We start from the raw sequence: 23,121 nt of genomic DNA, 5'->3' as shown, positions 1-23,121 counted from the left end.
GAGCACTTTTAGTAGTAGATTAAGACAACCGTTCTGCTCCAAAGAGCGCGATATGAGGTCATTCTTCGGCCATTATAATGAGTCAATCTATAGCCGGGGGAAGTGATGACCCCCTCCTGTTAGATTGTTTGAGGTAGCTTATTTTTAAAAATTCTTTCTTACTTCTAATATTTGTATATCTGTGCACTTGTAATGCTACTGTGACACTGTAATTTCCTTTGGGATCAATGAAATATCCATCTATCTATCTATAATGTAGCTGTGCACTTGGTTGTAATGATTTTTTTCATCAAAGTAGTTTACATGGGAAGTGTAATCCATTTACAATAATTGTGCAGCTTTGGTATAAACGTCAGGTTCAAAACATTCATTGTACTTTTTCCCTGCACAAAGGTCATGGCTTCTGTGCATCTGCTGCTGTAAAACATAGCATCATATTAAATCATTAAGTGGCCTTGTGACTCTGACTCATTCTTCTGTGAGTGATAAAAATTGTCTGCTGTCTTAGGCTGCACTTTTCAACTTGTCACCAGCCCCCTGTAAAACACAGTAAAAGTAATTGTTCCCAGATAGGGTGATTTTCTTTGGCCTGAAAATCACACTCCGCAAAGTTTAGTTTGCAGAGGTGGTAATATGTTAAATCCCTTTTCCAGCTTTAATTAACATAATTGTTAAATAGTTTTAACGCTGTCATAAAAAAGGAGCCATTTAGGAGCTCACTTAAGGGAGGTGATTGTTGCTGGGAGTGTCTTTGAAATTTCCCATATCAGTAAATATTGTTGCACTGGTGATAGTGCACATCATTTACAAGAGCCTGATGCCTCTTGACTTCAGGCAGTTAAGGATGGACAGTGATTTGCCTGCTACTTCTATGCTTTCTGATGAAATAGTAAAAAAGGTCATTTTGACCCAGCTGGGTGCTGGATCACACCGAGAAATTCAGGAATCTTGTGGCGGAGTGCTGCTGGCCCATTATCATCACAGCCTCTCAAAGCACTTGAAAGACGAGTTGTCTACCCAGGAGCTGCCCATCGACCGTGAAAGCCTCATCACGCTGGCGCTCCATATTGACAAGCATCTTATGGAACGAACATTCAGAGCATCAGCCAGACCCCCCCAGCTCTATTTCAGGCTGCAGGACCCTCCTCAGTAATGCCTCCATAACCCATGCAGTTAGAGGGAGCTCCTCTAACCCCCACCCCGAGCAGGAGTGTTGGTGGAGAAACAACTTGTGGGTGGACTGAGGCGCAGCCGACCACCAACGCGTGAAATGCCCTCTACATCCATTTCCAGGAAACGGCACCACCAGGTAGAGACGAAGGGCCTTCCCTCTGGTTAACTGCCCCCAGCCTCTCATTCCAGCACCATAGCCCGACTACCTCTCCCTGTCCTCCTCTGCACCCCAACAGCTCTCTGCGCTTGGGAGGCTGTGGTGGATTCTGGCGCAGCAGGCAATTTTCTGCACCGGACTCTGTGTGTGCAGCTTGGACTCTCTACCGAGCTTATCCCTCACCCCTTCTGCATTATAATCATGGACAGGTGTCCCGTGGGGCCTGGCATGGTCAGAGTACGCACACAGCCTGTGCATATAACCATCAGGGAGCATCGTGAGTCCGTCCACTTCTTCCTGATCGACTCACCCAACGTGCTTCTCATCTCGGGTTACCCCTGGCTCTCCGCCTCACTTCGCCTGATCATCCAGTTCACTGCTGTGTTGGGGACCCACCTGCCTGCAACCTCGGCTGACTTCCTGGTAAATCCGTGGAGATGGAGGAAACCTTTGCCCTCGCCGAGCTCCCGCGGGAATGCCACGTCCTTGCCATTGCCTTCAGTAAGAGAGAAGCCAGCACCCTGTGGCCTCACAGACTGTGCAACTGCGCGATTGACCTTCTCCCGGGCACTACCCCTCCCAAGTTCGTCTATTCTCCCTCTCCCCTCCTGAGACCCAAGTCATGGGCGACTACATCACTGAAGCTTTACAGCACCGCTTTATTCGACCATCTCCCAGTGAACAACATCCACTGACTCTCCTTTGTCTATCCTGCTTGTTATTTCCACCAAGAATTCTAACAGATTTGTCAGGCAAGATTTTCTCTTAAGGAAACCTTGCTGACTATGGTCTATTTTATCATGTGCCTCCAAGTACCCTGAAACCTCATTCTTAACAATTGACTCCAACACCTTCCCAACCACTGAATCCAGGCTAACTGGCCTATGATTTCTGCCTCCCTCCCTTCCTAAAGAATGGAGTGACATTTGCAATTTTACTGACTTACGGAACCATTACAGAATCTAGTGATTCTTGAAAGTTCATTACTGATGCCTCCCTAATCTCTAGAGCTACCTCTTTCACAACCCTAGGGTGTAGTCCACGTGGACCAGGTGACACATCTGCCTTCTCACCTTTCAGCTTTCCAAGCATATCCTTCTTAGTAATAGCAAGTACCTTCACTTCTGCCTTCTGATATGCTTGAATTTCTGGCATACTGCTAGTGCCTTCCACAGAGAAGACTGATGCGCAATACTTAATAAATTAATCCGCCATTTCTTTGTCCCCCATTACTACCTGCCTAGTGTCATTTTCCAGTGATCCATTATCCATTCTCAACTCTCCATTATTCTTTTTGTCTGAAAAACCTTTGTATCCTCCTTTATATTATTGGCTAGCTCACCTTCATATTTCATCTTTTCGCTCCTTATGGCTTCTTAGTTGCCCATTGTTGATTTTTAAAAGCTTCTCATGAATTTTTGCTAAATTCGAGAGCTCAGGGCATAGACAGCTTGAAGGCATGGCCTCCTGCTTTGGAAGAGAAGCAAACTGATAAGATGCCAGAAGCCAGCGTGGTTGCAACTTTGAAATCTCCGAGAATGGGGAGCTGACTGAGGTTACAGAAATGAGGACCACTTGTTTGTCCAATTGAAAAGTCATTACATTTTGCTTTTGCTCAATCAACAATGTTGAGAATGTTAAGTTGGACAATAACAAATGTAGCCTCTTTACTTAAAAAGAGGGGGGTGTTCACAGGACAGCAGGGGGCAGACAGAGAGGGTGGATATAAAGACAGAAATAAGAATTTAAAATTGAGGCCTGACGGACTTGGAGCCTATATATAGTGCTGAGCAGAGAGGCAATAGGTGAGCTCTGTACTCAGACAATGGATATGATACCTCACTACTGATTACGTTAACAAAAAGATAGCCAGTTTTCTTAGCTAAACTCTACTCCCATCTATTCTAAACAATCCTTTTTGTTTTTTTTCTAACATCTTAAAATTGATTGGGTAGAAATTCACCCTTGGCCATCTTTGTTAGACCAATGATATTACTAGTCAATACATGTTGTATTCTATTTCCAACTACTGGCACCTTCTCCTCCGATGCACATGCAGCAGAGGCATCCAAGCACGCACTTCAAGCCCACGTGATCAAAGGTCATTGACCTGAAATGTCACTTATTTTAGTTCCTCACCAGACTGAACCTGGCCTGCTGGGTATTTGTAGCATTTCTAACTTTTATTACACATTGTTATTATAGATAGGACTCTTCATTTGTTCAGGACCAGTGACCTAGTTCAATGATCCAGAAACATGTCCAGATCCATAGCAGTTGGCAAATTGAAGTTCAGTTTATTACGTTTCTGGTATAAGTCTGGCCATAAAACAATAAAATCACAATTTTGTCTTTTAGGGAAGGAAATCTGTTACCTTCACCTGGTGATGTGATTCCAGTCCAAAAGTAATGTGGTTGAGTCTTAATTGCCTCTTAAGATAATCTAACAAGCAACCCTTTTGTACCAGGACATTTAGCAGAAGATAGTGGCCCACCTTTATGAAGGGATATGGGTGGAGCAGTTTGGTGGTTACTTTGCCCGACCAGAAATGTGAGTTTGAATCCCACCCTCCCAGAGCAAGAAGTCAAATCAAGCAAGTTAACAGATCTGGAATATTTAAGGAAAGAAATCTTGCCTGAGTAACGATAACAGATTGTCATAAAACTTATTGGTGTTCTTCCAGGATCCTTAGATTGCCCTACACGTGATTCAGACACACTAGTGTGACCGACTGTTAAGACTGCCTTAATTCAGGGCTACAGGGATAAACCCTGAATGCCAGTGTCACCAATGTTATCAGCATCATGTCATAACTAAATAGACGTCCATCCAGGCCATGTATTCTTCTGACTGCTGTCATCAGGAAGAAGATACAGGAGCCTCAGGATCTACACCACCAGGTTCAGAAACAGTTATTACCCCTCAACCATCAGGCTCTTGAACCAGAGGGAACAACTTCACTCAGCTTCACTTGCCCCATCACTGAATTGTTTCCACAATCCATGGACTCACTTTCGAGTATTCTTCATCTCATGTTCTTGATATTTATTGCTTTTTTTTTTCTCAGCTCCAGCTGGTAAAATCTGATGTACAGGTATAGCTAAACAAGCACATTTCTCAATTCCTAGGAACTTTTGGACTACTCTAGGGTATTTAGTATTGAGGTTTTCTGAAGATTTACACAGATACTACTGTGTATGCCCAATTGTTTAATGCTATTGTGTAGTGCCTTTGGGATAATACCAGTCATAGATATTACTATTGGGACAGTGTATACCCTAATCATGTTCCAAAGTCTTTCAATTTCCTCTTTTAATTCGGCATATTTCTGGTGTTTTTCACTTACTGATTTCTGTAAGTTGTGAGTGTTTGGAATGGCTGTATCTATTAAATAAGTTGTTCTTGCATATTTATCCTGTATTATTATATCCAGACAGTTATTATGGATTGTTCTATCTTTAAGAACGGATTGGTCGTAATGTAACTTGTAGTATTCTGACTCTAAAACTGGATCAGGCTTGTATTTAAAGTAATATGCGATTTCATGTATCAGTTTGTATTTTAAAGCAAGCTTTTGATGAATGATGTTTGTTATTATTTTTTTCTCAGCTCAAGCTGGTAAAACCTGAGGTACAGGTGTAGCCAAGCACGCTCATTTGTCAATTGCTGGGATCTTTTGGCCTTTCTAGTTGTGTTTAGTATTGTGGCTTTCTGGAGATTTACGTAGATATTACTGTTTAGCCCTAATTGTTTAATGCTATTGTTTATTATTTTATTTTCTCTTTTTTGTTTGTATTTGCACAATTTGTTTATTTTTGCACATTGGTTGTTATCCATTCTGTTACGTGTGGTCTTTCATTGATTTGATTGTGCTTCTTGTATTTACTGTGATTCCTCACATAAAATAAACTTCAGGATTGTATATGGTGACATGTATGTACTTGGTTAATAAATTTACTTTGAACTTTGAAATTTGAACTTTAAGAATATACTGTACTCTGCGGAGTTCTGAATGAACTCAAGTTTGTTTTGGAATAATCAAGATGAGAGGGAGCAGAGATATGGATGAGGGTTTCTGGAGAAGGTATACTGTGGTAGTGGTGTAAATTAAGTGATGTTATAGAGTTGGAAGAAGAAACTTTTCATGATGTTGCATTCATTGGATCTGATGTAACAACAGAACTGAACTAGTTCAGCTTCAGACAAAGAAATGCTGAGTGAAACTTCTGAAGAAAATAGCTTTGCTCTTCTTAACATTTACCTGGAGGGGCTGAATGGCTTATTACCATTCCTCGTCTTTATGGTCTTTGGAGGAATTGGAGGAATTTTCTGCTTGTTTTTTGGATTTTTGTATGAGTGCTATCACAGACTAGAAGCAATAACTGAAGCAGAATGATGGAAACATCACCGGATCAGGTGTGTGTGGAAACAAAAGCAATTTTAGTCTATAGCACCTCATCTTAATTCCCAGGTTAGATCACGCTTGCTTTTATTTCCTTATTGGGCCTCAGGGGTAGTTGACACAGGATCTTCCATCCATGATTCGCTTTATCACTGCTGGAGTTTCCCCGGCATTGCTCTTGATCCTGATGGAGTCATTGGTTGTGCAGCAAATATGTTCTTGATTGCCATCTGGAACTAGAGTTTTGAAGGAGATTTTCAACCTTATAACAATACAGAAGGAAGTCATTGAGCCCGTTGCTTCCATGGCACGGTCACTTTCTTCATGACTTCTGGTCCGCTCATCCCTCCACCACCCCCACATCCCCAACCCCCGCAACTGCAGGAGGTTTAATGTCTGTCCCTTTGCTCATCCATCCCCCCCCCAAAAAAAAACACTATTCAAGGACTAAATGGCCATTCCAGACGAGACAAGAAGTTCAACTGCACCTCTTCCAATCTGGTCTACTGCATTCGATGCTCACAACGTGACCTTTGTGGAGTGCTTGTTCTTTGTCCACAACAACTGGTCTGAAGTTTCTGGTTGCATGTCACTTTAACTCCCCTTCTCACTCCGACACTGACCTACTGTCCCTCGTCTCCTCTACCGATGCAGAGAGGCCAAACTCAAACTGGAAGAATATCATCTCATATTTCCACTTGGATAGTTCACAACCCAGTGGTGTGGATGTCACATTTTCCAATATTAGGTGACCCACACCCCCAGTGTTTTCCCACACTCTCCCATTCTCCAAGTTTTCTTCTCCCTTTGTTCATCTTTCCTAATCGTTGCCTGCGCCTGATTCCATCTGCCCGTATCCCCTCTCTGTCTGTTCCACCAACACATGCAGCCATACACTGGTAATCCTTCCCGTTCCTCTCAGTTCTGATCTCTTGACACGAATCATCGACGTATGCCTTGTGCCTCCACAGACGCTGCTTGACCAGCTTAGTTCATCCAACGATCTGTTTTTAAACCCATAAAACCCAACCACCTCTCCTTATTTCCCTCAATCCCAGCAGCATTCTCTTTTGACTTTGTTATGCCATTAAAGGGTAATCTGCAATGGCATGAACTATCCAGCTCACCTTTGGCATGTAGGGGAAGACTGGACAATCTGGTAGGAATCTACCTTTTCTGTAATGTAGGATTCAGGAATGAGATGCAAAATTATGGGACGGCATTGTCACTGTCAATCTCTGAAGAGTATTGATAATGACTGGGGTCACCTGTCTTGTAAAGACACCGCCCAGAAGGCAATGACAAACCACAGTGGTTCATCACTCGAGTTCGGTTGGAGGGGGGGGGGAGCACTCCCTCTCTCACACACATATACACACATACACACACACACACACACACACACACACACACAGGAGACTGCACATCACCAGCTGCATTCTGAACTGGACTGCAGCTGTCATCAGGAACACTCTTTAAGCAGTCGCTTGCTTTCCAGCAGTCAACACTGTGGGTAGTGCAGGCAGCTCTCACATGGCCCTGACTTATTGCATAAATCACTACTGCTTTTAATAATTTTGGTCAAATTAGCTAATGTTGAGTCGGCAACAGTGCACCATGGCAACAATTTCACAACCTAAAGAGGTGAAGCCTCAAATTCTAGACAATAATATTGTTTAAAAATGCAATATTTAAGGGGAATCTTTTATTCAAATTTGGAAACATTCTACATTTCCTTACATTGGCCACCACATGGGTGTAGTCTCGAAAAATGCAAATGAATCAGATATTTCATGAGAGGAATATTGCTGCTTTTACATATTTTTACAATGCCCTTTCACAGTTGCAAAAATAGAAAAATTGAAGCTTTGGTTTCAATGCACATCTTAGTTAAATGTCAAACCATCATCTCCTCATTAAGAAGATGGGTTTTCTGCTTCTAAATTGGTCCTTACCTCATTTGAATTATTTGCTTAGCTATTTGATCATGGGACCCATTCAGTGCATAAGTTGATACTGGCACCTCATCAGAATGACAGAGATGTACAGTCAGCTACTGTCTTTCTGGTTGTGGGCAAGGGAGAGGTGGGGTGTAGTAACCATGTGTGCGTCAAGTGCTGTGCTACAGGTTCTGTGTAAATCGAAATTGTTGTCACATCTGCAGAGGTTTCTGTGCAGGAAAAAGATGCTTCAAGATTGAAATCAAAAAGACAAATCTATGTCAATAAATTTTTGGATTTCTGTTTTTTTTGGTCCAAATCCAAAATGGCTGCTTTCTTTTTTTTTAACAAAAGACAAGGAGGTTTCTATAAGTTTTGCTTGTCATTACATTCATTATTTTTCTTATTGAATCAGGTAGAAATGTAACTGTTTTCCTCTTTGCCACCATGAGCTTAAAGGTGGTAACTCATTTTTTGAAGTTTTGTTTCAGGGTTACTTTGAATGTCCGTGCTAGTGTTTTTGTTTTGTTCATGTTGTGATTGGTCCATTGAGTGACAGAGCTTATTTTATTATGAAAGGGAAAAGGGGAGGCGATGGACAACCAAGGCATATCTGGTCCCCAGTTGAGGTGCATATTGAACAAGTGATATATACACAAATATTGGACAATTTTCCTTTTCTCCCCTCCCTCAAGTTAGGAATTGGAAGCATGTAGAGGGCCTGTCAAACCAGTTTCACCATTCAGCGCAATATTGACTGATCTTCAAAGTTCAAAGTAAATGTATTATCCAAGTACATATATGTCACCATATACAACCCCGAGATTCATTTTCCTGCAGACTCACTCAATAAATCCAAAATAGAATAATAACCATAATAGAATTAATGAAAGACTGCTCCAACTTGGGTCTTCAGCCAGTGTGCAAAAGACAACAAACTGTGCAAATACAAAAAGAATGAAGAAATAATAGTAGTCAAGAAATAAGAAATAAATATCGAGAACATGAGATGAAGAGTCCTTGAAAGTGAGTCCATAGGTTGTGGGAACATTTCAATGATGGGGCAAGTGAAGTTGAGTGAATTTGTCCCTTTCGGTTCAAGAGCCTGATGGTTGAGGGGTATTAACTGTTTCTGAGCCTGGTGGTGTGGGTTCTGAGGCTCCTGTACCTTCTTTCTGACGGCAGCAGTGAAAGGGGAGCATGAGGGTCCCTGATGATGGATGCTGCTTTCCTGCGACAGTGTGTAATGTAGATGTGCTCGATGGTGGGGAGGGCTTTACCCAGGGACGGACTGGGCCATATCTACTGCTTTTTATAGGATTTTCCGTTGAAGAGAAGTATTGTATGTAGCCTGTAGAATGTTGTTGTGGTTCACCGGCTTGACCATGTAGCTTCCACTGCATTTTTCTGTCTGGAACTAAGTGATACTGGTTAATTCAAAGCATTCCATGCTGTGTCTTTATAAGACTGGATAGGCAACGGCTTTTTTCCTGGAGAATAGAAAGCTGAGGGGTGACCTTAGGAATTTAGAAAAAATAATGACAATAGAAAAGGCAGAGAAAAGTAAACAGCCTTTTTTTTGCCCCCCAGAGGAGGTGATCTCAAAGTAGAGACCTAAGGCGAGAAGGTACAATTTAAAGGGATCTGAGGGCCAACTGTTTCATACAAAGGGCTGTGGGTGTATGGAACAAGCTGCCAGAGGAAGTTGGCAAGGCAGATACAATTCAGTTTAAAAGATATTTGTTCAGGTACATGAATAGGAAAGGTTTAGAACAGGGGTTCTCAACCTGGAGTCCTTGCTTAATGGTATTGGTGCATGGCACAGAAAAAGGTTGGATATTGGCTAAACACAGGCAAATGACACTAGCTCAGGTACGAAACCTGGTTGCCTTGGACAAGTTTCATTGTCCAACACTAGCTCAGGTAGGAAACTTAGTCATTTTGGACAAGTTGGACCAGAGGGCTCTAGCACTCCATGAAGTCTATGCAGACACTGTCACTCTGTGATTTCATGACCCAATGAATCAAAGAGTGAAAGGGTCTTCTGCTGTTGAATAACATTCAGTTTGTTGGTAGATGATTTACCACTGCTTTGCAGTGAAGAATTAATAGCTTTCAGGAGAAGGAGTTCTGTGGAACAATGGATCTTTAAAAGACAATAGACGTTTCAGAGATTGTTCAGAAGTTACAATCCTGTGAACTGCATAACCCCCATCAAAGCCATGTGCAGATTGGGCTCAGCTGCACTTCCTCTTTTCCTTTAGCAACCACCCTTACACTTTATGCGTGGTTTGCCTTTGATTTATTTGTGTTCTTGCTGGCATTAAACTTCATTAGGAAATATTGATTGAGTCATGCTTTGCAGCATATCTCATGGAAAAATCCCGCTGCTAATCTGTCAAGCTATCTGTTCTAACACAAGGTCTAAGAAGTTAATAACCAGGGCATTGCTCCAACTGAATGGGTATCACAATGGTTTCCTGGAAGTTGCTCATGTTTCAGTAGAACTTAACGTGACCTTTGAGCAGATACTCTGAGTCAAAGATGTTCTCTTCTGGGGAAAAAAAGTCATAACTCGTGGTTCTTGAAGATGGTAGAATACGTGTGGCTGTTTGAAGTCTTAACCTTGCCAAGCAGGTTTCACTGGCAAATGATAAAGACACACCAAACACAAATAGATTTTTTCACAAAATCGGTACAATGTATTGCAGATTTTTGTTGAGTAGAGTCATCTCTCCCCATGCAGTTTACTTTTTTTTACTGTGATACTGTCCATGATCAGAACCAAGAAAAATGACTGGAGTAAATAATTCCGAACGATTCAGTGTAAACAGCACACACACAAAATGCTGGAGGAACTCAGCAGGCCAGGCAGCATCTATGGAAAAGAGAAAACAGTCAACATTTGGGGCTGAAACCTAAACTCTTTTCCATAGATGCTGCCTGACCTGTTGATTTCTTCCAGCATTTTGTGTGTGTTACTTGGATTTCCAGCCTCTGCAGATTTTCTCTTGTTTGTGATTCGATGCAAATGTTGCCCAGCTCCTTCTTATCAATACTTTACACTCTTTTGTTACCCCAAAACCTGACAGGAGGTGGACTGAAGTTGACAAATCACCAACCAGTCTGAGATGACCCTAAACAATTGCATGTAATTTTTATTCCCATTTCAACCAGACAATTTCAGTGTTTGGGGGCTTGCAGGACCCTCTGATGCTTAGAAAGTACTGGAAAGTAACATTTTTAACTGTCAAGGGACTTTCACTTTATTGTCGCCAAACAATTGATACTAGAGCGTAAATCATCACAGCGATATTTGATTCTGCGCTTTGCGCTCCCTAGAGTACAAATCAATAGTAAATATTAAAAATTTTAATTATAAATCATAAATAGAAAATAGAAAAGGAAAAGTAAGGTAATGCAAAAAAACTAAGAGGCAGGTCTGGATATTTGGAGGATATGGCCCAGATCCGGGTCAGGATCCGTTCAGCAGTCTTATCACAGTTGGAAAGAAGCTGTTCCCAAATCTGGCCGTACGAGTCTTTAAGCTCCGGAGGGAAGAAGGACGAAAAGTGTGTTGGCTGGGTGGGTTGTGTCCTTGATTATCCTGGCAGCACTGCTCCGAAGGCGTGCGGTGTAAAGTGAGTCCAAGGACGGAAGATTGGTTTGTGTGACGTGCTGGGCTGTGTTCACAATCTCTGGATGTGGGCTTTTGGGGGGAAAGTACATCTGATCAAACTTGACCTCACTGAATGATGAAGTGTAGACTTCCAGAATTTCCTACCTAGGTGACCCACCTGCATTCAACACCTGCTCTATGTCCAAGTTTATATTCTATTGATCCCCTGGTGAAAGCATTCTGCGAAGTGCTCCATTCTTCAATGGCAATATTTCAACACTGATGAAGCAATGGTTATAAGAAACAGAGACTGAATAAATAGAGTTTATTTTCCTCGGAGGAGAGGAGGCTAAGGGGAGCGGGGGACGCTGATTACATTTATGAGAGCCATAGATTACATGGATGGTATGAAACATTTCCCCATTGCAGAGGTGTCGAAGACAAGAAGGCAAAAGATTAAATTGTGGAGTAAGAGGTTTGAAGAGGGTCTAAGGAAGAAATCGTTTCACTCAGAGGGTGATTGGGATCTGGAGCACACGGCCTGAGAAAGTGGTTAAGGCAGATACTCCGACAGCATTTAAGAACTACCTGGATGAACACTGAGTTCACAAGGCACAATAGGCCATGGAACAAGTGTTGGGACATTACATTAGTATAGAGAGGCATTTATGATCAGCATAGACTTGGTGGGCTGCAGGACCTTTGCTGAGCTGAATGAATCTTTGACTAAACAGGAATAGACCATTCAGTTCTTCATGCTTGTTCTGTCATTCAATAAGACATAAATGATTATTTCACTTCAGTGCCACTTTCCTGGAACAACAGATCCAGTAACCTCAGAACTTCCTTCTCAAATCTGATTGGCCAAGCCCTTGTTTTTAGCTCTAGTTTCCCATCCAGGGAAAACATGAATTTTGTAAACCTTCAATGAGATCACCTCTCATTCTTCTAAACTCAAGAGCAATCTTTCCTCTAAGGTGCCTTTTGCTACTAGCACACAAAAGGAATTTAAATTGCGCACAGAACATTGGCATCCTCTACTTGGTTTTCATGTTAGGTGTATTTCGCGTTCATGCACAATCTCATTTCCTTTTCCACTTTCTGATTCAGACAGTGTTGACTACGTGGAGTCTGTGATGATTTCTCTGCAGATTTTAGAACTGGCTTGTTTATACTGTTTTTATTGAAGAAATTATTCAGTGCACACTTGTCACTGGGCAAAAAAATTGCACAGAACAAGATTTTTGCACACACTGGTCATTGTAAATTAAAGGGAACATTGCTTTCAAGAGGTTACAGGCCAAGTCAGCTGAATCATATGAAAGGTCCATGCTCTTCGTAATCAGTCCCGTGAGTGTCCACTGCACTCCTTCAACTACAAGTAGATCCTTCTTTGGATAGGCAGAGGAGAATGTACAGTTGCAATTCCACCAAGGCATGGAGCAAACCATCACAAGCCTTACAATCTGTGAGCCGTGGAGAGATGAGGCACCGAAGCAGGTCCTGTGGCCTTCCGAGTCTGAGCTGAACATTCACCACCCATTTACACTAATCCTACCTTAATCCCATTTCTTTATTTTCTCTGAATTCCCGTTGTATCTTCTACTCACTCACGTATGTGATCGGGGTAATTTACTCCGGCCACCGACTGGCAACTCTCTGGAACATGGAACGAAACCGGAGAAGGTGGTGAAAACGCCGTGGAGGTGGGGAGAACATCCACTGGATATGCCCCTGTCTCCAGCACTTTTAGGCAGAAGCTCTACTGAATGCATCACCATTCCAACTCTATTTTTTAACAATAAAAACAAACATAGTGCTGGCTTCCAAGTTACTTACTGAACTTGCATATTACCATCAAGTGATATTGCTATATAAGGTCACTGATGTCCCTCTAAACCCTAACACCTTTTAGTCTCTCATCTATAAAAAATAGTCCACTTTTCTTTTCTGGCTGATTATGATAAACCCTGGTGTCACATCTGCCAAAATATCTGATATTCAGAAACAATAAATGACTAATGACTTTATGCGCAAATTCAGAAATCTGAGGTGCAAGGGGGACCTGGGAGTCCTAGTGCAAGATTCCCTAAAGGTTAACTTGCAGTTTGAGTCGGTAGTGAGAAAGGCAAATGCAATGATAGCATTCATTTTGAGAAATCTAGAATATAAAAACAAGGACCAAGAAATATCGACCGTTTACTCTTTTCCATACATCTTTCACCTACCACCTTGTACTTCTTCCTCCCCTCCCCCTCACCTTCTTACTCTGACTTCTCATCTTCTTTCTCCAGTCCTGCTGAAGGGTCTCGGCCCGAAACATCGACTGTTTACTCTTTTCCGTAGATGCTGCCTGGCCTGCTGTGTTCCTCCAGCATTTTGTGTGTGGTGCGATAAAAGCAAGGAGGTAGTGCTGAGATGTTTTAAGACATTGGTCAGACCATGCTTGGAGTATTGTGAGCAGTTTTGGGCCCCATCTGTAAGTAAAGATGGGTGGGCATTGTTGAGAATCCAGAGGAGGTTCATGAGAATGATTCTGGGAATGAAAGGTTTAATGTACGAGGAGCGTTTGATGGTTCTGGGCTTATATTCACTGGAATTTAGAAGAATAGGGGAGGAGGGATCTCATTGAAACTTACTGAATATTGAAAGGCCTAGATATAGTCAATGCAGAGAGGATGTTTCCAAAAGTAGGAGTCTCTATGAACAGAGGGCATAGACTCAGAATGGAAGGACATCCCTTTAGAACAGATATAAGAAGGAATTTCTTTAGCCAGAGGGCAATGAATCTGTGGAATTCATTGCCAGACAGCTGTGGGAGACAAGACCATTGGGTATGTTTAAAATGGAGGCTGACAGGTTCTTGATTAGTAAGGTATTGGGGAGAAGGCTAGAGAATGGGGTTAAGGAAAAATCAGCCATGATGGAATGGCAGAGCAGACTTTGGGGGTCACATGATCTAATTCGGCTCCCATGTCTTGTGGTCTTAAAAATCATTCCAAGTTCTATAAAATGTAAATATTATATAAAAACTAAAGCACAACGTACAATTAGTTCAAAAGTAGTCAAATTACTCAATACCCTCTGTCCTTTTGATTGGAAAGGCTCAAGTTCTGCAGGATTTGCTTGTGGAGTTCTTAATGAAGATACTGGGAAATGTTTCCAGAATAGAACCGGAAAAAGGCTGTGGATAAACAGTCAGCAAGATTCCTACTTCCGTGTTCACCTATGAGAATCTGGAATTTGGAGGCATTAGTGAGGGAAGATGCATGCATTCCTTTAGTGAACTCCTGGATTTCCCCTCAATGTCTGAACCACTGATTTCGACAATTTCAATCAATGATTAGCAAAGTAATTTTTTTTTAAACCGGAATTCTACAGGTGTGCACATTTCTAATCACCAAACTATAGGAAGAAAGTGATTGCACTGGAGAGGTTGCAAAGGAAATTCACAAGGGTGTCTCAAACAAAAATAAGCAATGATAGAAATATTAAAGGTCAGGTTGCATCTGTGGGAAGAGAAACTGAATCTGTGCTTCAGGAGAGACACGAGTACTTGTAAAGCAGCAGGGAGGACAGGGGAGGGGGGGTTACCCAGGTTTTACCCTCACAGAGACATACCCTCGCCCACTCTTTACCAGCTTCTTTTGTCTCCTTTACAGTTCTGATGAGGGGAACTCCAACCTGAAACACTGACTCTATTCCTCTCCACAGAGATGCCGCCTGACCTGCTGAGTATTTCCTGGATTATCTATCTTTGTTTTAGATTTCCTGCATCTGCAGTTTTTGTTTTAAATTTCAGTCAGATATTGCCTGGAATTGAGTGCTTTGTTAATGAGGAGAACCTGAATAGGCTGGGTGCTTTCCCTGGATTAGAGGAGCTCAGGGTGCAGCTAAAAGAGGGACAAAAGCAGGTGAGATAAATAATGAACACAATAGATTCTGCAGATGCTGGAAATTCCAGAGCAACACACAAAATGCCAGAGGACCTCGGCAAGTGAGGTAGCGTCTTTGGAGAAGAATAAACAGTCAAGATTTCGGGCCAAGATGCTCCATCAGAACTGGAAATGAAAGGGGAAGAAGGCAGAATAAGAAGAGGGGAAGAGGTACAAGTTGGCAGATGATAGGTGAAGCCTGGTGAGAGGGAAGTTGAGAGGGTTGAGGAGGGGGGAATAGGTGAAAAAGGCAACGGGCTAAAAAAGAGTGAATCTGATAGAGGAGGAGGGTGGACCATAGGAGAAGGGAAAGGAGGCGGGGCATCAAAGGGGGTGAAAGGCAGGTGAGTTGAAGAGAAGGAATAAGAGGGGAAGCAGCTGAGCAATGGAAAAATTGGAAAAAGGGAAGGGGGGAGAAATTACCGGAAATTAGAGAAATTGACATGCATTCCATCAGGTTGGAGACTACCCAGACGGAATATGATGTGTTTTTCCTCCAACTTGATAGTGGCTTCATCACGGCAGTAGAGGAGGCCTCATTATTCACTGCGAGTTCCGGAGGTTCATTAAATTGCATGTAATTTATCAATCAATACATATCAATTTATTTATTCTAAGACTGCATTTTATTGAACTGAATGCCAGCCAATGTATGAGTTTCAAGATCTCCTTAAGCATGGAAAATTGGCATTGGAGTATTGTCATCCTCTCTTTTGGGAACTAATTCTTAATCAAGCGTCCACAGTACATTTGGCAACAACATTTCGGCAACAAGAAAATAAATATAAGTAGCTTTCTTTGAATTAAACCTTATTTTCCTAGTTAACAGAAGATACTATGTTGTTCTGAGGGAAATGCTGATACACGATGACTCAGGTAGATAATGGTCAATGCAGGGAAAGAGCTGGTGAAATTTCCAAGACAGAACAGGTGGGGCTAAGGGTGGTGTTGGTAATTATAGTTCTTATGGTCACAAGAAGGAAGTTCACCAGAAGTGGTTCACACAATCCTGAGACGCTTGTTTAGGCTTTTTAGGGAGTTTATGTAACTCACTGTACACATTTTCAATTTAATAAGTTGGTATACATCCTCTCTCCCTAAATTTGTGCTTACATTAAGTTCTGTCTAGTTATGTTTGGATTGATAGAAAATCATGCTCTATTCTGTCTACTGTATAATTAACTCCATGATCACAGAATTTGCATGCTGTCTGTCTCACCTCTGCTCTGGAATCAAAACCAAAAAGTGTGGGATTACTCAACCTAGGCAACTTTTGTGGAGAGAGAAATAGTCTTAATGTCTCTGGTTAACAACCTTGCATCAGAACTGAAACAAGTTGACAATATAACAGGTTCTCCACAAGTTACTGAGCTCTGTCAAAAATGCAACTGTTTAATTGTGCCCCTAGGAAAATTCCACTCCCAGTGTACTTTGTATTGCACTTTAAAGACTTGATTGTCTAGATTTCAATTGGCCATTCACCATTGCTTTTCTGTTCAAACTAATTCTCAGAAAAGCCTCTGACGTCCTACCAAGGCCTTTGCTCTCTATCACACCTGTCTCTAACCAACCCTGACCCAAAAAACTGCAGCCTTGAATGTAGAAGAGGTGTTCCTCAGCCACAGGTATCCTGTAAGGGCAAACTTCTGTTAACCACAGACTATCTCCTCAAAATACCCTGTTGTTTAATTCCTCTGCTCTTTTTAAAATTTTGTCCAGATACAGGACTCACACCACCAGCTTCAGGAACAGTTATTACCCCTCAACCAAAAGGGGATCATTTTTCTCAACTTCACTTGCCCCATCATTGATATGTTCCCACAACCTATGGACTCACATTAAAGGACTGTTCATCTCATGTTCTCGATATTTATTGCTTATTTATATATTATTATTATTTATTTATTTTTGTATTTAGCTAGATTAGGGTTGTCATCATTATCATCATTATGTATCATGTCGTATGATGTGGGCGATCATAGTCTGTGGTTTTCCCCAGGGTAGGGGAGGCCAATCCTAGAGGTATAAGTTTAATGGGAAAGTGGAATGAATTAAGAGGAACCTGATCACAGAGATGTTGGTGAGCTTATGGAACAAGCCACCTGAGGAAGAACTTCAGGCAGGTCCATTTGTGCCATTTGAAAAACATTTGCACAGAAAGTGTTAAGCGGGGTACGGGGCAAACACAGGCAAATGAAGTTAGCTCAGTTAGGCGAATTGAACAGCATTAACAAGTTGGGCTGAAGGGCCTTATTCTATGCTGTGTAGGTGTATGACTCCATGACTGCCAGTGCAGGAACTTGATCACTACCCTGCAGTATTCCAGTGACAAAGTGAGGAAGTCATAGAGACGGTTGTCATAAAGATCAATATTGTTTGCTGTAGGTTCTCCACTGTTTCTCCCTTCTCCTTGCTCAATTGGTCGAACTTCTCTCTAAGAAATAACATGACTGCCTGTTGGACACAATTCAGAAGATGTGTAGTTTGGGTGGCCGATGGCTGGGTTGAGCTGATCTCCGATCTTGGCAATTTACTTGCAAGCATTCCATCACCAGGTGAGGGGATGGCATCAGTGCACTGCTGATTGTGGTATGTCCTCAGAAAGGCGCACTGGCGATGTCTCCTCACGTGGTGATGTAAATTGCCAAGATCAGAGAACAACTCAACCCACCCATGACTACCTGTGAATATGTTGTGTAATACAGTAGTAAGTTTTATGAATCAAGTAAATTTTTAGAAAGAAATTAAGCAAAATGGAGACTTAAAGTAACAAAATAAATTTTCATTTCGGTGCCTGGGTTCCTGCTTGACAAAAGTTTGCTTTTTGAGATTTTTAGATTCATAAAAATACCTAGCATTTTGATTTTGTGTTTTCCAGTAAGATTAGATTATTTATGATAAATGGCCATTGTTTACTGTTATAAACTCCTGTTGTTATTTTCAGGGATATATGATGGAGAATCGAATTCCTGGGCTAAAGTGCGACTCAGATGTTTTTGTAACCTTTGAGGGAGACAATGTCGTCATGCTACAGGTATTTGAACTATTCCTCTACATGAAATGAAATTGGATTGTACCTCCTTTGCACTGATAAGATATCAGGTTTCCCAGAAAGATGACAAAACTGGTTAAAAACTATGGCGTTAGTGTGTCTTCAATCTCAAGAGCTTCATTGAACAATGATCTGTATTGTACACAATGAAAATGCAGACTGTAGTTTTGAAACTTTGATCCAGCAGTCAGAAGGGATTGTCAGCACTTAAAAGCACAACCCACAAAGTAGTTACATGACTTTGATTTCCACACATAGAAAGGTACCATTTCAGCACATCAAATCTGTGCCAGATCACAGAGCAATCCCATTTCTTCCTGCTTATAACCTATTCTCCCCATGTTCCCATCAACTACCTCCAGATTCTACCACTCATCGATACTCTGGAGCAGAGGTTCCCATTCTGGGGTCCATGGACTCCTTGCTTAATAGCATTGGTCCATGGCGTAAAAAACGCTGGGAACCTCTGGTCTCAAGGTTAATTAACCTATCAATCTGCACATTTTCTGAGTCCAGGAGGAAACTGGAAAACTCGACAGAAACCCACGTTGTCAGAGGGAGAACTTGTAAACTCTCTGTAGACCACATTCAAGGACAGCTTCCTCATTTCCACCCACCCATTCCTCTGAGCCCTCACCTTCCTCCCACCCCACTTTCCCTGAACACCTCAACACTCCTCTCTCCTCGGACCCTTCCAGCCATCCGTCCTCCTCTGAATCCAACTCCACTCCTCCTTGTCTTTACCATCTCCTCTTTGAGGTGGAGTGTTCTCTCCGCAGCAAAGGCCTTACTTTCATCTCCCTGCGCCCACAGCTCGGTGAGTTCTGTGCTCACCATGAAGCTGAGCTGTTCTTCTGTCATTTCCATCTTCAAGCCTACTCCTTTGGCCAAGATTCCTCATCCCCACCGGTGACCCCTTCTCCACCCTTTGACTCTCCTCCTCTTCTTTGATGCCTCTCTTGGCCTTCTGCCCCACTGTGGACCTTTTCGTCTCTAACTTGAGACATCAACCATCTCAGCTACCTCTCTCCTATTCAAACCTCATCCCATGTGAATGCATTCCCCTATACTCTCTCCACACCAATCCCAACCTCACCATCAAACCCACTGACAAGAGTAGTGCTGATGTAGGCTGGCTGACTGTCTTCTACCTGATAGGCCAGATAGATAGATAAATAAATAAATAAATAAATAAATGTAGGGAAGAAGGGAATGAACCAAGGAGGACAAAATGGAGTGGAGTTATGTGGACAGAAGTTCGGTATGGCAGGAGCAGATAGAAACAATGCATCTACTGGGTTTGGTAGGAGATGGAAATGGGCAGAGCGGGGTATGGGAAGTATGATGGGAGATTTCCAGAGTTGGTGAGGTTGGTGTTAGTTCGGGAGACAATGGCCTTAGTGGGGTCCTGTACGAAGGGTAAGTAAGAGAAGGTGTCTGAGACTTGACTTGATTTGGTGTGTGTAGCACACAGGCTGTTGTGGGGGAAGAGAGGGTCCTGGAGGAAAGAGGATTTTGCAGTTCTGTGTTTGTGAGCATCCTTGCTTCAAGCCAGCTGCTTTCCCAGAATGACTTGCCATGCAGCCCCAGACCTTTGCTAGCTGGGGGATCATTACTGAGCCATGTGTAATATCTACATCCTTCAGAATGCACTTGTTAGACTGAGCACTTCGAAATATGTCTCAGCATCTTCAGTGAGTAATGGCGCTGGCTTGTGAGGTATTACCGTGTCAGCAGAGTGACCCTGTAAATGGCGCTAAACTGAAGAACGTGTGCTGTGCGCCCTATGATTTCCTGTGGCTGTTAAACAAGTTTGTTTCAGCAAACATAGCAAGGTAAACATGCATAGCACAGGAGATGAACTCTGTAAGTGCGTTTCTGTTTCTTAGGAAACATTAGATGCGCTAACATATATTGTTCAACAAATGCGAGCTCAACTTTTTAATTTGTGTGATTTCATCAAGAAGCAATCACTAACATTGCTTTGGACTGTGTGAAACTAACAGGAGCAGTGTTTCCTGATCCATTTTCTAACCACAAGCATTTAGTGCAATAAAACTCCAGTTTTGATTTCTAGAAAGAGATAAATCACAGCAAATATTCTTACTAGTGCTGCTGAGTGCTGGTTTAAGTAACTTCTGCTCTTGTCTGAAAAACTTTTCTCTTGCCCCTGTTCTGGGGTTGCTGTTGGGTTTGAGATGACAGTATCCCATGCTTCAGCTAACCATTCCAGCCTCCTTTGATCCTCTCGCAACTGTGGCTGATTGTGTAAACCACAGTGGGCAGTTAAATCATTTGTGGTGAGGATTGTTGCTGTGAAAGTCAATACATTTTCCAAAGCATTTTCCCGACAGAGAAGCCATTCATCCATGAACCATTGTATTGTGTTTCAAATAGGTGCTTTTTAATCAAACAAATATTTTCAATAATTACAAATATGGACGCACATAATCTACCGATGCCGGATGGATGCTGGATTTCATTAATGCCACAGTTGCAGTACTAATTTTCTGTCATCTTTCTTTTATCCATTTCTGTCAGCCAGTGACTGGGTTACTGCAGAATTACTGTATCCTAATTTGCAGGTCAGGATGTTGGTGTACATTAAAGCACGTCAAAGAATTCACCTCTTTTTTATTTTGGCAACTTGCTTCTCAATGCCCGCCATGTTGGTGTGAAATTTGTAAATGTTGATCTTCGGAGACGTTTGGGAGGCAGTTGCAACGAGCAGTTAAGGAGGCAAATTGCTTGCTGGCCTTTCTTTGCAACGAAGTCTGGATTATTGAAAATCCTGCAGCAACTGTAGAGGAATTTTTTAGTGCAGTGTTATCTGTTGAGCGGGAGGACACACAGTAGGTGCCTTAAAAGTAGTGTAGCCTAGCTTGATTCCTAGGCAGGAGGAATACTCATTAAAAATAGTGAATATTCACTATTCACTACCATGGGTGACGAGGTGGAGATACATCTCTATCAAAGGGGGTGTAACGCGCTCCTTCCCTCCGCTAACCTGCAGGTCTCCCCTGGGAAAGGTGTTGCACCTGCTTAGCACCCCCCCCCCCGGCCGATCAGGGTCACGTGAAGCCATGGGAGCAGGTGGTGGATGGTCGTATGAGCAGCTGGTGCATATCACAAGTCCTGGTATTGTGACCACAGATACCAGGCAGACAGTCTCTGAAGAGTATTGATAATGGCTGGGGTCTCTCGTCCTGTAAAGACACTGCCCAGAAGAAAGCAATAGCAAACCACTTCTGTGGAGAAATTTGCCAGGATCAATCATGGTCAAGAGACCATGATCGCCCATGTTATGACATAGCACTCGATCATGATGATTATATTCGCTGCCAGTTGGAAGGACAAGAGAGGTTTCTTTAAAGCATTTCAGACTCTGAAAGGGATTGAAGCAGAATCTCCAGTGATCAGCTGTCTCCTATGGCTTGAGATTCCTGGACAAGAATATAATGGACCAATATTTAGGCTGCTAATCTTCAAAATTCTTTACCTCAGTTGACCATGCTTACTCGTTTAGCAGGATAATTCAAAGAAATTAGTAAGTTCAACAAGAGCTCTCAGGACCAACATATTCCTGTTTGATTAAACAGCCTGGCTAACCAGATTAGGGAACTCTGGTTGATGAGGGATGTTGAAGCTCTGGTCAGGAAAAAGGCGGCATATATCAGGTTGAGGCAGCTGGGATCAAGTGAATTCCTCGAGGAGTATATTGGATTTGAGGGCATTTAAGAACGAATTCAGGAGGAGATGAAAGAGAACATGAGAAATTCTTAGGGCAGGGGTCCCCAACCTTTTTAGCACTGCGGACCAGTTTAATATTGACAATATTCTTGCAGACCGCCCAAGCCCCGAGGTGGGGTGGTAGGGTTGCCAACGGATAAGAGTAGCAGTCAAATACGTTGTTTTTACCCATAGTAAGACTACAATGACCATGAAGCCTTGCACGGCACCAGTGCGCATACATGTACGTACCGATTTTTCTCTACAAACCGTTTTTGGCGGTTCTGTTCGGGGGTGGTGTTAATCATGAACGGTGATAAGTGGCTAATACACTCAATTTCATTTCTAAAAGGGTTTATCTAACGAATTTAATATTAAACACACAGCGCATATTTTCCTCGCATGAATGTAGTGATAAGTCAATTATCAGGGGAGCTTGAAGCAGGTGTTTGAACGAACTTCCAGTAGAAGTGGTAGAGGCAGGTTTGATATTATCATTTAAAGAAAAATTGGATAGGTATATGGACAGGAAAGGAATGGAGGGTTATGGGCTGAGTGCAGGTCGGTAGGACTTGGTGAGAGTAGCGTTCGGCACGGACTAGAAGGGCAGAGATGGCCTGTTTCCATGCTGTAATTGTTATATGGTTATATCAGTCACTTATAAGTCAGTAGCATCATAACATTTTAAGCAACGTTTGGATATTAAACATACAACACATATTTTCCCCGTATGAACATATAAGATCATTGCACTATCGCACTAATATCGGTGAATCAGTGGGAGCCCTGGGCTTGTTTTCCTGCAACAAGATGGTCCTATCGAAGGGTGATGGGAGACAGCGATACTCAAAGGGGGTTCCTTATGTCCAGTCTATTCCGCAATTTGGTTTTCGTTGCACTCATTGCAGAGATATGTTGGAAATGGAAGCAACGTTTTTAGTGCTTTTGTGGCTGTCTCAGGATATTTCGCCTTGACTTTGATCCAGAATGCCAGCAGAGATGTTATGTCAAACATACTTTTCAGTCCATCATCATTTGCAAGCTCGAAGAGTTGATCTTCTTCCTGCGCTGACATGGATGACGTGCAGGTAGGTAATGACCTCGCGTGCGTTC

The 23,121-nt window shown here is 42.3% G+C and overlaps 1 protein-coding gene across 2 annotated transcripts in view; it reads left to right on the top strand.

Annotated features, from left to right (window-relative positions):
• The window catches only part of acoxl (acyl-CoA oxidase-like), a 437,026-nt gene that overhangs the window by 293,685 nt on the left and 120,220 nt on the right, over positions 1-23,121 (top strand). For both annotated transcript variants that reach the window (XM_063040706.1, XM_063040705.1), the window contains exon 13: positions 18,172-18,261. In XM_063040706.1, the coding sequence (XP_062896776.1) occupies positions 18,172-18,261 (90 nt within the window). The remainder of the gene's footprint in view (positions 1-18,171; positions 18,262-23,121) is intronic.

The sequence above is a fragment of the Mobula hypostoma genome, chromosome 2, assembly GCF_963921235.1.
Source record: "Mobula hypostoma chromosome 2, sMobHyp1.1, whole genome shotgun sequence".
Lineage (NCBI taxonomy): Eukaryota > Metazoa > Chordata > Chondrichthyes > Myliobatiformes > Myliobatidae > Mobula > Mobula hypostoma.
The sequence above is the reverse complement of the archived record's forward strand: the minus strand, read 5'-3'. Positions and strand labels throughout refer to the sequence as shown.